The following is a 15,032-nucleotide window of genomic DNA, read 5'->3' as shown; positions in this document are numbered from 1 at the left end:
TGTGGTCTTTTGCAAAGCTTTAGATCTAGGCCTGCATGTTAAGTGTTTTGAGTTTTAGAGAAAGGTGAAAATTATGAGTCTTACTTAGAGAAGCAAATAACAAGCTAGATCCTCCTGTTATCCGATGAGTTTTATTGTAGCACTGAAATTTACACGTAAGATATCCCATTCAGTGCCTTGACTGTTGAGGCTTTCACGTCAGTAGTTTCAGAACTGTGTCATCTCTTCCTCATACTATTCTTTACCAATTAAAAAAAAATCAAAAAACAAAACTACAACAAAAAAAGAACAAACAAACAAAACCTTTTCTTCTTTTTCCTTTTGAACAGGTGAAGATGTCAAACCTAGAGATTACATAGTTGCTTTGCAACATCCTGTAACCACAGATATTAAACATTCCATAAAGATGTTTGAGCTGACTCTAGATGCACTCATCTCCTTCAACAAGAGAACACTTGTTCTGTTCCCTAATGTGGATGCAGGTGAGTAAAACGCCTGCATTACAGAAGGACAGATAATAGGTAGTATGTAAAGCATACGTTGGTTCTTACAGAGCGTTTTTATCCCAGAACCTCCAGACAGATGGAGCTGGATGATTTCAGCATCAGGCTTGAATCCACTGCAGCTTTGTGTCACATTGCCGGAGGACATCTTCTCCACATTGAGTGTGGAGAAGAAGATGAAGGGAAACCATGTGTCATGCAGAAGCAACATTCAATGCCTCCTGAACTAATTAAAATATTACAGGAAGGATTTTTACAGTGGATTTTCGGATCACACTTACGCTTATATGCCTGAAAGGGAACAAAAGCAGCTCAGAGGTGACAATTCAACTGGACAATTCAACTGACTGCTTTTAGCTCCTTTGTGTGTTGAGGCTTTCAGTAGAGCAATAGAACTTGAATCATTTATTTGTACCTTTTGTTTTTCTGTAGGAAGCAAAGAGATGGTTCGGGTGATGAGGAAGAAGGGCATTGAACATCATCCCAATTTTCGGGCAGTGAAGCATGTCCCATTTGACCAGTTCATTCAGCTAGTCGCTCATGCTGGTTGTATGATTGGTAACAGCAGTTGTGGTGTCAGAGAGGTGGGAGCATTTGGTACACCTGTTATCAACCTGGGGACACGTCAGACAGGAAGAGAAACAGGTTTGTGTTTTGTAACTACATAACTATTTTAATTTCTTTATATTTCTGTCTTGTTTTGATTTTTTTTTTGTTCCATGGAATAAAGTAAAACAAATGTTTTACAGAGACCATCCTGCAGTATTGGTGCAAAATAATTTTTGACCTATTTTAAAACTTTGCTTGCTATTTCTGTATCATATTAGTGATGTTTGTATGTTTTGCTTAAGATAATGAGGCTTTTGTCTGTGGGCAAGCTAAAATATATCTCCATTTGGAGTGTAGCAGAATAGGCAACTGTTTTTTTTCCTTTAGTTCAGTGTTTCATGTGCATACAATTTTCACTTTAAAAACAGGAGCTGATCACCACTTCAGGAATTAACTGTATTGTGGTATTTCAGATATGACACAAATAGCCATTTGCCTCCCTCTTCTCATCAGTGCTCTTTTAATTTAATGGTAGTATTCTGTTGGAAGGTACTTTACTCTCCAGTGTTTTGTAAGGCATGACAGCATCCTATAGGAGTCAGTGTTGCTTCACTGGGGGTAAGGGCAGGCACAGAAAGGTTGAAGATTAATGTTAATTTGGCTGGAGTCTTTCCTGCTCATAGTAAACAAAAATAATTATATGTACTCATTTCTAAAGCAATTTCTAAATTGATTTCTTCTTATGCTGTAACATCTTGTAAGTAGCTGACCTGTCCTGTTATGTTAACTTTCGCTGTCTAGGTGAAAATGTTCTTCACGTTCGTGATGCTGACACACAGGATAAGATTCTGCATGCTCTGCAGCTTCAGTTTGGTAAACAGTACCCATGGTAAGTACATTTGTCTTCCTTTGAGATATTAAAGTGTTAGAGAAAAAGGCATTTAGTTCTGAGGTGGTCATATTTGATCACTCTTCTTAGTGCACTAATCTGAGGTTGCAAATTATTTTTCATTTTACATGTCTCATTCAGAATCATAGTGCAATGTCTGGTGTGCAGATTTGTGTCTGGAAAGCAAAATGTTGCTAGGATTATTTTGGTGTAACTAGGAATTTAACATTCAACAGAAAGTCAAGAAATTCGTATGTGAGGCTTAGATTAACATGATAGCTTGCTCCATAGTAGCAGCATGAGGGAGAACGTCCTGACTGTCTGCCTCTAACTCCTGCCTGAAGGACATGTTACTTCGTAGATGGATTGACTTCAGGCACGATACGTAGAGAGCCCTGAGTGCAAGCTTCCAGAGGAGCTGCTGGATGAATTCATTCCTCTTCAGCCATACAGTACTGACTTACAGTTCTGAAATAACTGAGTTCTTACAAACTTCAAGAGATTACATGTGTTTAATTAAGGACAAGAATCAAGAGTATATTTTTTAAGAACCTCAGTAAAGTAATAAAAATAAATTCTGGAATACCAAATGTGTGATACTAGGTATGGTAATGTTTTAAAATGAGACTTCTCTGTGGCAAATTGACATGAATGTACCATTTATTGTTACTTAGTTGTCATGTTTCTGATACATACATCTTGTCTGGGCACATAGCACATACAGAAGTTAAATTCTTAATTTACGTAATTTTAGAACTTGATTATGTGTGTGTCCTTTCATCAGTTTTTTTTTTTGGAATGATTAACTTTCCATTTTTCTACATTCCATATTCCTAAATGGAGCTAATGCCGAATTTACATAATCTGTGTACTGTTGTGCATGATAATCAAACTATTGTACTCTACCATATCCTGTGACTCACTTGAGTAGTCTGAGGTGCAGCATTGTCATAATAGTCATACCATAATTTTGTAATGATACAGTATTACAGCCTCCTGTCATGTAAAAAACTTCATAGATTGCAGTGTTATTTCCATTTAAATTGATCTCTTTTTTCATATTGTAGCTCAAAAATATATGGAGATGGAAATGCTGTTCCAAGGATTTTGAAGTTCCTCAAATCTATCAATCTCAAAGAACCATTGCAAAAGAAATTCTGTTTTCCTCCTGTCAAAGATAATATCTCTCAAGACATAGACCATATTCTAGAGACACAGAGTGCTTTGTCTGTGGATCTAGGTGGAACAAATCTCCGAGTAGCAATTGTCAGTATGAAGGTAAATACTCTGTTATTCTTTTAGCTATTCTGCAAACTCCATTGGGCTTTGTGGTTCTGTTCCTACGGTGGGGATATGTGTATAACGCAAAAGACCTCCAAAAACAAGCAGTCCTACTGGCTTTTGCTGTTGAGGGATAAGGTAGATTTTCCCCAACTGGGTGGACTTCTCATCCAGCCTTGATGCAACTTGCCTTGCTGATTTGCTTTTCTAAAGCTGCTGTTAAACTAGCAAAGCCCATTTGCCAGCACCTGGTCCTAGCTACTTCCTTTCTGTGGGAAGTCCTAGAACTACAGGATGACTTTCTGATGTGTTGACTCCCAGAAGAAGGTGCCTCAGTTCACCCGGCAGCTTTTTATTTATCAAACAAAAAAAGGAAAGGTTCCATGCCCAGTCTCGTTTCTTCCCCGTTATCTTACACAGCTGTGTAATGGATGCACAGAATCATTCTAAGCAACAGCGAGCATCTGGAAAAGCAATTTACTGGGAAAGGCGGATGGAGGTGGGGTCACGGTGAGTGGTCTCAGGATACACAATTTTGCATCTCTTCTACCAGGAGAAGAAAAGCTAGTAATCAAAAATTCTTAGTTATCTTCCTACACAGAAGCATAATCATTAAGACAGAACACTTGCAAAAGCATTCTGTATTAAATACAGGTACAAGTAAATACACCCATGACCTCAGCTGATTTTCCACATCAAAGAAAAATGCACAGAATTTCTATTTAAAGTTGTAAGCTTCAAGCTAATGGCAATAATGGTATAAATATTACTTCAGTATGGTGTAAAAATACATGAAATAATTTTATATGGGTTGATAAATGAAAGGGCAGTTAGGGCTGAAGTATTTTAACTCACTTAAACATCCATTTTCCTGCTTTGGGAGAAAAAATAAAATAAAAATCCTGAACTTCTGCAGCACTGTAAGGATTTTATTAAAATTCATGTTGAAGTTTTTGGCTTTTATTCTCAACAGTGTAGGACAGTTACTCCTTCAGTTACACTGTAATGTGTGTGCATCCAGATAACTAGATCAGTTAGACATAGTTAACCAAGAAAGACAAAATATGCTACATTAACCTGATATGGTTTCATTTTTTTTTTGCATTCAGTTAAAAGGATATGTCTGACAGATAAGGCCTTGAAGAAAACCTTTAAAAGTATATTTTTTTTAAGCAGGAAAACTAACAGCACATTTCTGCCATCACAGTCATGAAAGTAACTGAATTGGAAAAAAAAATGCTCTTTATTTTGTACAATCTAGTTTGAGGTGGCATTTGTGAAAGTTGAAATGTTAGTAAATCAGAGCAAAAAGATCAAAGTTTCGTAACAGAAATTACACAACAGATGTAAGCATTTAACAGCAAATGGCAGAATTGAAGATGAGGTTTTCGTGAATAAAATAACTGAGTTTTTCAGAATTTAGGAAATGCTCCTTTTAAAAGCTGTTGTGTCTTCTGAGGTTTGCTGCAGCTTTGTCTTCCAAAATAAGTTATTCTAATTCCCTTCAAAGCCAAAAGCGAAGATTAAACATAATTAAAAAAAAAGCAAACCTTATTGCTGATGTAATGCTGGTATGGTGGGATTTAATACTCAAAAACTTCAGTGTCCTGGAATTTTCTACATTCTTTTGTCAACAGCAAGTGAGCCATGTTGCATATAGACTGACTTTGTTACTCTTTTGTCTTTAGTTATATTAATACACTGCTGTTCAATTAGGTTTGTTGTGAGGTACTCAGAATATCAGAGAGAACAACTTTTTTAAACAAAATATCATCTTCTGCGTTTTCCTGTCCTAATCCTGCAATATTAACATTATATTAAGGTTCCTTAGTACCCACAGATTCAGATGTGCATAATTCTTTCACTACCACTGCATGACTTTAAACACTGCAGGGCTTTAAAAACAATCCCTTTCTCTTGGGTCCTCCTTCCCACATACGTCAGACATCACAGGAGACAGTACTCTGGAAATATTTCAAGTGACTCAGAATCATAACTGCTTACTCTGAAAGGATGGTAAGATGTACATTGAAATTTCAAGCATTTCTCTCTGGCTGACTCTCCTCTAGCTGGTAAAGTAGCAGCGTCTGTGAAACCATTCAAACTTCCAGGTAGTCGAATTGGAAACATTTTATTCTTAAAGTCGTGTAGATTTTATGTCCTTTTACCATTTGTTACTCTGTTGATCTTTTTAACACTTCAAAAATGAGCTTAACTGCACTGCTGTATCACAGTTTACTCCTAACAACAGTTCCAGCAACCCCTGTAGTATTTCCTTAGGCAACCCACGTGTTCATTATGTATTTTATTTCAGACAGGTGGTTGAAGCAGAAAGTAAGGCCTAATCTTGCAAGCTTGTCCCCCATAGTCATCAGGAATCTTATTACACAGAACAGTTTGTAGGACCAAGACCTAAGATGTACCTTTTTTTTTTAATGAAAAGAGAAAAGTTGTGACTTTCCATTTTTACGTTGACTTGTGTTGAAATTGAAGAGAAATTTCACCATAAAGTACATTTCTATGTGTTATGTTTGTGGTTTTTGTTTTCTAGGGTGAAATAGTTAAGAAGTACACCCAGCTCAACCCTAAAACTTATGAGGACAGACTAGATTTAATTCTAAAGATGTGTATAGAAGCTGCATCGGAGGCAGTAAATCTGAACTGCAGAATTTTGGGAGTAGGTAAGTTAATAAATACCAACTTTTTTGTCTTTTCAAGTGAGAATTTTAACATGTAATGAAATCACTATCGCTTAATTTAAAACATTTCTCTAAAACAGATCCTGTGTATTTTAAACTCTTAAATTACATTCCTAACACACAGAAAAAAACAGTGTCAATGAAAATGAGAAGCTGGCTATAAAAACTGACGTTGCCCTAGTCTGTAACAGCAAGGAACGCAATCTGCTAAGCTTTAACAGTGCCTAAGTCCTAACCTCCAACACGATTAAACTTACAGGAGAGGCTCCCACTCTACTTAAAAGATTGCTGTTTGTGTTGTCTCCAAGCTTCATGGTTGTGGTTTTGAATGACGCGTTCTACAGGTTCTCTAAATGAAGCATATGTAAAGTCTGTGGTATATAGCAGAAGCGGATTTTTAAGTTAACTGCAGTCTCAGAATTGTGACCCAGATGCTGTCTGTATATTGAAACTGCTCTTGAAACATAACTGCAGCTGAGTCCAGTTTCCACTGTTCCCTGTAAGCCTTTCTTTATGGCCAGGATCAACTGTGCGGCGGAATCCTCAGTTACACTATAGCAGAATAAAAAGGCTAAAACGTTAGATCAGTTTTGCAACTAACAGAGACAAAGGCAACCTTTTCATTCATTTCCATCTTACTTACTGTGTAGTAGAATTATAGAATGGTTTGGGTTGGAAGGGACCTTACAGATCATCTAATTCCCACCTCCTGCCATGAGTATGGACACCTCCCACCACACCAGGCTGCCCAAAGCCCCATCCAGCCTGGCCTTGAACACCTCCAGGGATGGGGCATCCACAGCTTCTCTGGGCAGCCTGTGCCAGGGCCTCACCACCTGCATCATGAAAAAATTCTTCCTTATATCCAGTTTAAATCTACCCTCTTTCAGTTTCAAACCATTACTGTTTGTCATGTCACTATGGGAGCTCGTAAAAAGTCTCATTGTCTGTCTTATAAGCCCCCTATATGCACTGAAAGGCCGCAGTAAGGGAGCCTTCAAAGCCTTCTCTTCTCTAGGCTAAACAATCCCAGTTCTCTCAGCCTGTCTTCATAGGAGAGGTGCTCCAGCCCTCTCTGATCATTTTTGCAGCCCTCCTCTGGATCTGCTCTAACAGGTCCCTGTCCTCCTTGTGCTGGGGGCCCCAGAGCAGAATGCAGCTCTCCAGGTGGTGTCTCACGAGAGCAGAGCAGAGAGGGACAATCACCTCCCCAGCCCTGCTGGCCACGCTGCTTTTGATGCAGCCAGGATATGGTTGGCTTTCTGGGCTGCAAGCGCACAGTGCGGGCTCATGTCCAAATTTGCATCCATCAGCAGCCCCAAGTCCTTCTCTGCAGGGCTGCTCTCAGTCTATTCATCCCCTAGTCTGTACTGATATGAGGGATTGCCCTGGCCTGGGTGCAGCACCTGGCCTTGTTGAACTTCACAGGATCCAACTCCCCAAGCCTGTCAGGGTTCCTCTGGGTGTCATCTCTTCCCTCTAGTTTATAAGCTGCACCGCTGAGCTTGGTGCAATCCACAGATTTGCAGAGGTTGCACATTCTGTAGAAAGCCATGTTAAATGGAGTGGTTATACCACAAGACACTCCTTTAGTTTAATGACTTACATATTGCAATTATTTATAAAGGTGTTTGATTAACGTGTCCTGGATTTTCAAGGAGGACATAAAATTCTCGTTTTGGCTGAGAAATGGTCTGAAGGAAGACAGTTTTCCTCCAGACCAAAACTTACTTGAGTCACACAATAGGCAAAAAAAAAAAAGTTATTTTGAACTTTTAAAGGTATTTATTTTTCAAAAATATTTTTCAGCGTTAAGTACACAAAGCCATAAGATATATGGCAGACACTCACATCAAATCTTTCAGGCTACCTGTTTGTAATACACATGACTTAACCAGCCAGACTATTTTACTGTGCCCAGATGCTGAATCTTGCAAGTCTCAAACTTCCTGTAGCAAAGGTGGCAAACTCTGCATTAATCAGTATTCCAAGTATCAAAGAACGGTTTATAGTCAGCTAGGTGTATTATGTGTTACAGAAACCAATTCACAGAGTTTTTATGTGGGGAAGAAGCTTTCCTTTTTTTTATCATTCTATCAGAATAACATCCCTATTTATTCTTCAGCCCACTTAGTTCTGTGACTGTTTACTGTTCAATTCCTCATGAATGAGGAATTGTGCTACAGAATACAATAAATTTCTTACCTGATTATTTTATTTTTGTTAGCTGCTCCTTGCCTCATTCAGCCTCACAGTTTGAATCAGAATGGTAGTTGAAATTAAGATTTCTCTTTAGAGGAAGACATATAATTCCTATGAGAATAATTAATTTGCTAGATGATAGTTATTTCCTTAAGGCTAATGATCATAAGTTGGAGTGTTCCTGTAAGTTCGGAGGAATTTTTGCAAGACAGAACAGGAAGGTCTGGACCTAATCCTGGAGACATTATCAGTAACTCTGGCTAGCTGTCATAGGCAAGGGTAAAAGTAATAATCATTGGAAATAAATGAGGAGAAAGCTTTCTGTTAGTAGCTCTATGAGGAAAGCATTTTATTCCTTTTGGTCATCACTCAAAAAACTAGCTACATGACCATAACTTGTTCTGAAGAACTCCCATTTATTCAAAACATGTTCAAAGAGCGATTAAAAAACAGAACACTAAAAAAAATAGTTTTCAACATCTTTGTGTCTTGTTGTTCATGTAAGTCTAGATTGTAACAGCTGTGCAGTTAGTTTCTATGTTTTTTAGTCGTGGTGGTTTTTCTCACTCAAAGAATTTGTATTAGAAACAGCTTTATGAAAATGAGGGAAAAGTAAAGATGATCATTCCCAAAGAACACCAGCAGCTATTACTGATTTATTTATTTTTTTTATTTTACCAAACACAAATTTTAAGCCAAAGCAGATGTAGTTGTATGCACAAATCTTTCTTTGAGATACTTGTGAGAGCTATCTATTCACTGCTGTTGGACAGTAAATTTACCAAAAATACATTACCTAGCTTGCACTCTGTAATACAGAAGTAGATTGCTGCCAGTATCCCAGTCTGCCTGAGAATCACTTATGTGACTACAGCAAAGAGATGCCTGCAGCAGTATTTAACTTACCTTTCTGGAACTGACAGTAGAGAAAACAGCTTCTGCTATTTCCATGCTTGTTTACATTGATTACACAGTTATGACAAAAAGTAGGTATGTTTTAATGAGCTTTTGCTGAGTTAGCAACTAAGTATTAAGTAAGGTTTTGTTGCAATAAACTTTTTTTTTTTTAATTCTAGGGAGAATTTGAACGCTTTTACAGTTTGCTATTGTATTGTCTTTCATACATTGCTAAAAAGAAACATAGATATTAAAATTCTTTGCAATCTTGCCTGAAGTAGGAACACTAACTCTCTGACTAATGTCCGGTTAGTTAGTCCTAAGATGCTAGGTGTGTCATGATTAGAGCAATGAAGTTCTGTGAATTCTCTGTACATGTCAGAAACAGCACTGCCAGAAATACATGGAATTTTTTATTTTAGCGCTCTGTTTCAAAGCCTGTATTAGAAATATAAATACTTGTCAATGCACAGAGGTAAAACTGATTTTTACTCAAAGTTTTACGTAGACTTAGTTTTGTTTTTTCTCTCCTGTATTTCTGGGACTTAGGTGTTTCCACAGGTGGACGGGTAAACCCTCGAGAAGGAATTGTGCTTCACTCCACAAAACTCATTCAGGAGTGGAGCTCTGTGGATCTCAGAACCCCAATATCTGATGCTCTGCACCTGCCAGTCTGGGTGGACAATGATGGAAACTGTGCGGCTCTAGCAGAAAGGAAATTTGGTCATGGAAAGGGAATAGAAAATTTTGTAACACTCATCACTGGTACAGGTGGGTATGTTACAGTTCAGTGAAATCCAGAGTCAAAATATCAGTACCATCACTCAGAGTCTCATCTGATCTTAAAAGCATAAACAACACCATTGTGCCTGTAAAACTTTTATACGTTAATTTCTTAAACCAAAAATCCTCTTGCCACTGTATCTATTTGTATAGACTGTATTTGTATATAACTGTATCTATTTTGGGGTACTTTTATCTTTATTCAGGCAAATGAAACCTTTTGCATGGTACAGGCTTCTTGATGAAAGAATTTCTGCTGATACAGTTATGCAGGCAAGCAGTTTTTTTGAAATAAGTAAAATCTGACCAACTTTAGCTGGAATATTTTTGCTTTATTCAGCTTTATAGATCAGTTAATTCTCTTTCATCTGCAGAAATAGAAGTCAGATCAGGATATACATATAGACCAGCTAGATAAGCACCTGAATACAATATCTCAAAAGCAAATGTGTGCAACTTTTTTTTTTAAGTCCTTTAGAATGGTGGCGATAGTAACTGGCTGATAAATCCCCACCTGGGGTTTGTGAAGGGGTAAGAGGGGACTGGGTTTAAATGCCCTGGGTCTTCAGCACAGAGTTCACAATCATTCTACAGCTGTCAAACTGTGCTGTTAAAACATATCCTCTGAAATGCAAAATTTTAAGGCCACTTGGAAGGTTAGTTTTGTGCATAAAGGGCATGACCCACAAGCTCTTAAAGATTTGTCATAGTAGTTCGGTACTATCCATAGGCTTTAGCATAAGCTCGGAAGAAAGAATAAGCAGTACTTACTGGTTTGTTTTATACGAATAGGAGAGAGCTTTGAGCTTGCTTAGTAGGTGTGTTGAACAGAGAAGAGCTCTTCAATAACCAGTCATTTTCAGGATTCGGTATAGAGGACCACGGATGCACATATTTTATCTTGTCTATATTAGAATATGTAAATTTCAATGTCCTACAGAATTGGGGCCTTCAGAAACTGTACTTTGGTCGTTTTTACTCATGGCTGGTTTTGTATCTTTGCAGGAATTGGAGGTGGAATCGTTCACCAGCACGAATTGATCCATGGCAGTTCGTTCTGTGCCGCTGAGCTTGGGCATATTGTTGTATCTCTGGATGGACCGGAGTGCCTGTGTGGTAGCCAAGGATGTATAGAAGCATATGCCTCTGGCATAGCATTGCAGAGAGAAGCTAAGAAGCTGCATGATGGTATCTATGTACCTCATTTTTTTAAATATTTAAGCCGCAGCATATAAAAAAAATGCAAAGAAGACATAAAAAGAAAGAATAGACCTGCCATTTTTTTTGAGGAGGAGACAACAGTTATACAGGCAGTCAGCTTGGACTTGTTGTGTATGGCCAGGATGAGCTGCCACAGCCTGTACAGTACAATACAATTCTCCTTCGGTGATTGCAATATGCAGGCAAGCCATACTTGGAACCTCTGGCTTCAAAAGTGCAATAATCATGTCGTACAGTTCAGTTTCTCCTTTTTAAGTGTGCTGTAAGGTAGCCAACTGGACAGGGAGTCTGTGAGAGGTTTAGTTTCACAGGCATCATCTTTCAGCAACAGCTTCTCGGTCTTTTGACTGAAGTTGAGAACATTTTTTTATTCGGTGAAGTTTGGGGGCAGATGACAGGACTAGTGAATTACCATGCTAAAAGTGTTTGAATTTGATGTCCTGCTTCTACAAAGAGTTTCCTGAGTATGGATATGACTGCTAAACTCAGGACTGGCCAGATTGCTCAGGTTTCAGGCTTCAGTATGCAAGTAAAAGAGATGTAAAAATCTTAACTGCCTGTTTACTCTCCATTTCTTGACTTACCACATCACCATGTTTTTCTCTTGGCTTTCTCTCCTCTTCAAACAGCGGATCTGCTTTTAGTGGAAGGAATGTCAATGAAGAAGGAGGAAGTTGTTAGTGCTGCACATCTCATTCAGGCAGCTAAACTTGGGAACACAAAAGCAGAAAGCATTCTCAGAACAGGTAAGAAAGACAGCCACAGGCTGGAAAGCCCTTACATGATTAGATGTTGGGGGATACAGAAATGGTAATGCGCTGTACCACTACAAACAACAATCCTGCATTAGAGTCAAGGAACTCTCCGTGTATAATTACTAACTTTAATGAAAAGTTAAATACAATGTTACAGGAAATGCAAGCAAAAGATGTACTGAAAAGTCTCTGTGTTCCTGCAAAGATCAGGTTTGGCTTTAAATTAAAAAAAGAAGTGAGGTCTCAAGATTTTCATATTGGAAATTTTTGGGACATTTCAGTGTCAGCAAGGGAATGTCTTGCCTGAGCAAGCAAAGGCAATATGCATATTACTTTACATTGGATTATTTACTATTTTACTATCTTCAGACATAGTCCCCTTCCTCATACATAGCTGATAGAACTGAGAAAGTAGAATAATGCTTTGCTATTTTCTCTTATATTACAAGTGTGGTAATACATTGCCTGGTCTTTCACATCCATATCATTGAATAATGCATTATTGTGCAATAAAATGGCCTTTTTTTTTCTTTGAAGGAAAGAGTAATGGCAAACTAACATTTGTGATAACAAATTAAAAACTTTCTGCCATATGGAATAAAACTCTTTCCTGACTACTGTGTTATTAGCTGCTAACAGACCTATTTCAAAAATGGATGTTTGGACTGCTTTGAGTGTTCTACTTAATTTCTTTTTATTTTATTTTTTCAGCTGGTACAGCATTAGGCCTTGGAGTTGTGAACATTCTACACACCGTGAACCCCTCTCTTGTGATCCTTTCTGGAGTCCTGGCCAGCCACTATGTTAATGCTGTCAAAGATGTGATACAGCGACAGGCTCTGTCCTCTGTTAAAACTGTGGATGTGGTGGTCTCAAATCTAGCAGATCCTGCTCTTCTTGGAGCTGCTAGCCTGGTACTAGATTATACTACACGTAGAATATACTAGGTACCTGGAGGAATTACAGAAATGGACTGTTTAAATTAATAACGGGTGGAGGGAATACTTTGCCCAAATTTTTTTCTTTGACCAGAGCAGCTACAGAATCAGAGTAATGTTCTGAATAGTTAGTGACTACTTCAGCATTTCCTAATTAGGTATTATCTTTTTGTATTTTTTCTAAATTTCATTTGACTTCAGAGGAATCAATGTGCAATTTTGTTGTTTTTAATCACTTCTCTTGGCAAGCCCAGATGTTGCTTTAAGTGTAGCTGAATTATTTATGAGCATATATTGACGTACGGTAGGGAGTATATGTATGGTGTCAAATTTTAGCTAATACTTGGGGATACACATCTCATTTCCCACCTATGCGAAAAGAGAAGTCTACAGTGTGACCATCTTTTTTATTTCCAGGCTTCCACCAACAATGTAAATACGAGATAATCACCAACAGCAGGTGGTAGTTTCAGTGGGTGGAAACAAGGGAGGGTGCCTCCACAAACGAAAAAAGCTGCATTTAGAAATTGTGGCTTTTGAAGGGCTTGGAGGAGACAATTATTTATTACATCATCTTTAGAGGGCAGAGTCCCGTTTTAGAAGCTTTGCATATGAAGGAAAAAGACCATGGTCTAGTGAGCTTACGGACTGCCAAAGCAGTCCAAACAAACTGACAAGCATAGCAATGAGCATCTTTGTGTTCTGGCTTTAGCCAGCAGTAAATTATTTGAATTTTATTGTTGGGGTTAATTTTATTTTATTGGGTTTTCTCAAGGGACTTAGTCTACCACTTTGTCTCCCAAATTAGCAGAGAGGGGACTTTATTCTGTAGTGGCCAGTTAGCTAAAATCCAGTAATGTGGTACATCTGAGCGTAAAGACTACCTTGTGAGAAATCTCATCCACTGCAGAGTGACACGGTGCATCTCCTCAGCAGTGCTGGTGGCTGCAGGTACGATATTACTGTCCTGCATTCACCATCATCTCACGGGATGGAAAGTCAAATCTGAGCCTCATTCTCACGTTCAAGGCATCCACTGGCCTTGGAGCAGAGTATATAAATACCCGTAAAGGCTTGCTGCGGTGATTTGTGGTTTGTATCACGTAGTGAAAGTTTCAACAGGAAAAGTTTTGAGAGAGAAAGAGAGAGAGAGAGAGAGAGAGGGAAGGAGGGAGGGAGAGTGGGCTTTTCTGGGACTGAGGTAGAGGCTTAAGATCACACGGCATAGTCCTGTTCCACATTTAAGGAAGACGGTTTCTTTAACTAGTTCTTCTTGATTCATTGTTCTGTCCTTATCTATCTGCTTTTTAGCGCACTTTCAATTTGTTCTAGTAATGACAATTACTTCACAGAAGGAGAAACTGAGAAACAGAACAATCTAGCTGATCAGGTATCCCAGAAAGAAGACACCTGCCAGAGGAACAGTCTTGGGTCCTTCATTTAACGACCTAAACCCTCTGCACCACAGTCTTTCACAGAATCAGCAAGTATGGATATACTGGCTCTTAGAGCCTCCTACACGTTAGCAAATGGTTATGTCACCAAGGTCTCGTAGTGTTCCTTTTCCTTTATTTACTTGCTGAATCCCAGTAACTTCAATACCAGAGCAGTAGCTCTGTGAGCAAGTCGAGGAAAAAAATCTGCTTTGCTCCACAGTGATAGCACCTCTTGGCAGGGGTAACAGCACTGAGGCTCTAACAGAGAGGATCCCTGTTGTTTGACCTTTCCATCCTACTACCACCACAAGGAATGTCTGTTTAAAAGTGGGACCAGGCTTTTGCTTTTCAGACCTCCTGATGCAAAAATAGCATTTTGATAGCTCAGACTCCAGACATGTTTTTTTCCCTAGCAGGCGAAGGGATGTTTGAGGCAGTCAGAAACCATGACAGGTATTTGAACATTTTAAAATATTTCAAAAAAATAACGCTAAACATCTTTAAAGTCTGTTCTCTTCAAGAAAATGGTTCTTCAAATGCTTTTGAAATTGTTTTGTTTTTTTTTTCTGGCAACTGAACAAGAACTTGCTGCATGGGGCAAGTGGTATAGAAGTCCTTGGTTTTTCCCTGAGACATCTGTGGGTTTGTAAAATTAAAAAAAGTTCATATTTAAGAGTGTAGTAGTGATTTATTTTTTTTTCACTTTATTACTTCATTCCATGTTCAGAAACATCCCCCATACTTCAGACACTTTATTGAGTACCAAAGGTTTTCTGGGCATTGACTCCCCATTGTACGCAGTCCCGGGGGGAGAACATCTGCAGTGTTGCGGTGTCTGGCTTATTGCTGCTGACCCTGTGCACTTCAAGGCACCCCATA

At 38.5% G+C, this 15,032-nt stretch overlaps 1 protein-coding gene across 2 annotated transcripts in view; it reads left to right on the top strand.

The window, feature by feature from the left end:
• The window catches only part of GNE (glucosamine (UDP-N-acetyl)-2-epimerase/N-acetylmannosamine kinase), a 33,127-nt gene extending 18,301 nt beyond the window's left edge, over positions 1 to 14,826 (top strand). For both annotated transcript variants that reach the window (XM_066987673.1, XM_066987674.1), the window contains exons 4-12: positions 330 to 482; positions 936 to 1,148; positions 1,854 to 1,941; positions 3,009 to 3,219; positions 5,774 to 5,903; positions 9,570 to 9,791; positions 10,809 to 10,991; positions 11,654 to 11,770; positions 12,491 to 14,826. In XM_066987673.1, the coding sequence (XP_066843774.1) occupies positions 330 to 482; positions 936 to 1,148; positions 1,854 to 1,941; positions 3,009 to 3,219; positions 5,774 to 5,903; positions 9,570 to 9,791; positions 10,809 to 10,991; positions 11,654 to 11,770; positions 12,491 to 12,726 (1,553 nt within the window). In that variant the 3' untranslated portion in view covers positions 12,727 to 14,826. The remainder of the gene's footprint in view (positions 1 to 329; positions 483 to 935; positions 1,149 to 1,853; positions 1,942 to 3,008; positions 3,220 to 5,773; positions 5,904 to 9,569; positions 9,792 to 10,808; positions 10,992 to 11,653; positions 11,771 to 12,490) is intronic.
• Positions 14,827 to 15,032: the final 206 nt, after the last annotated feature.

This window comes from Anser cygnoides, chromosome Z, assembly GCF_040182565.1.
Source record: "Anser cygnoides isolate HZ-2024a breed goose chromosome Z, Taihu_goose_T2T_genome, whole genome shotgun sequence".
NCBI classification, from domain to species: domain Eukaryota; kingdom Metazoa; phylum Chordata; class Aves; order Anseriformes; family Anatidae; genus Anser; species Anser cygnoides.
This window is presented reverse-complemented; position numbering and strand designations above follow the sequence as displayed.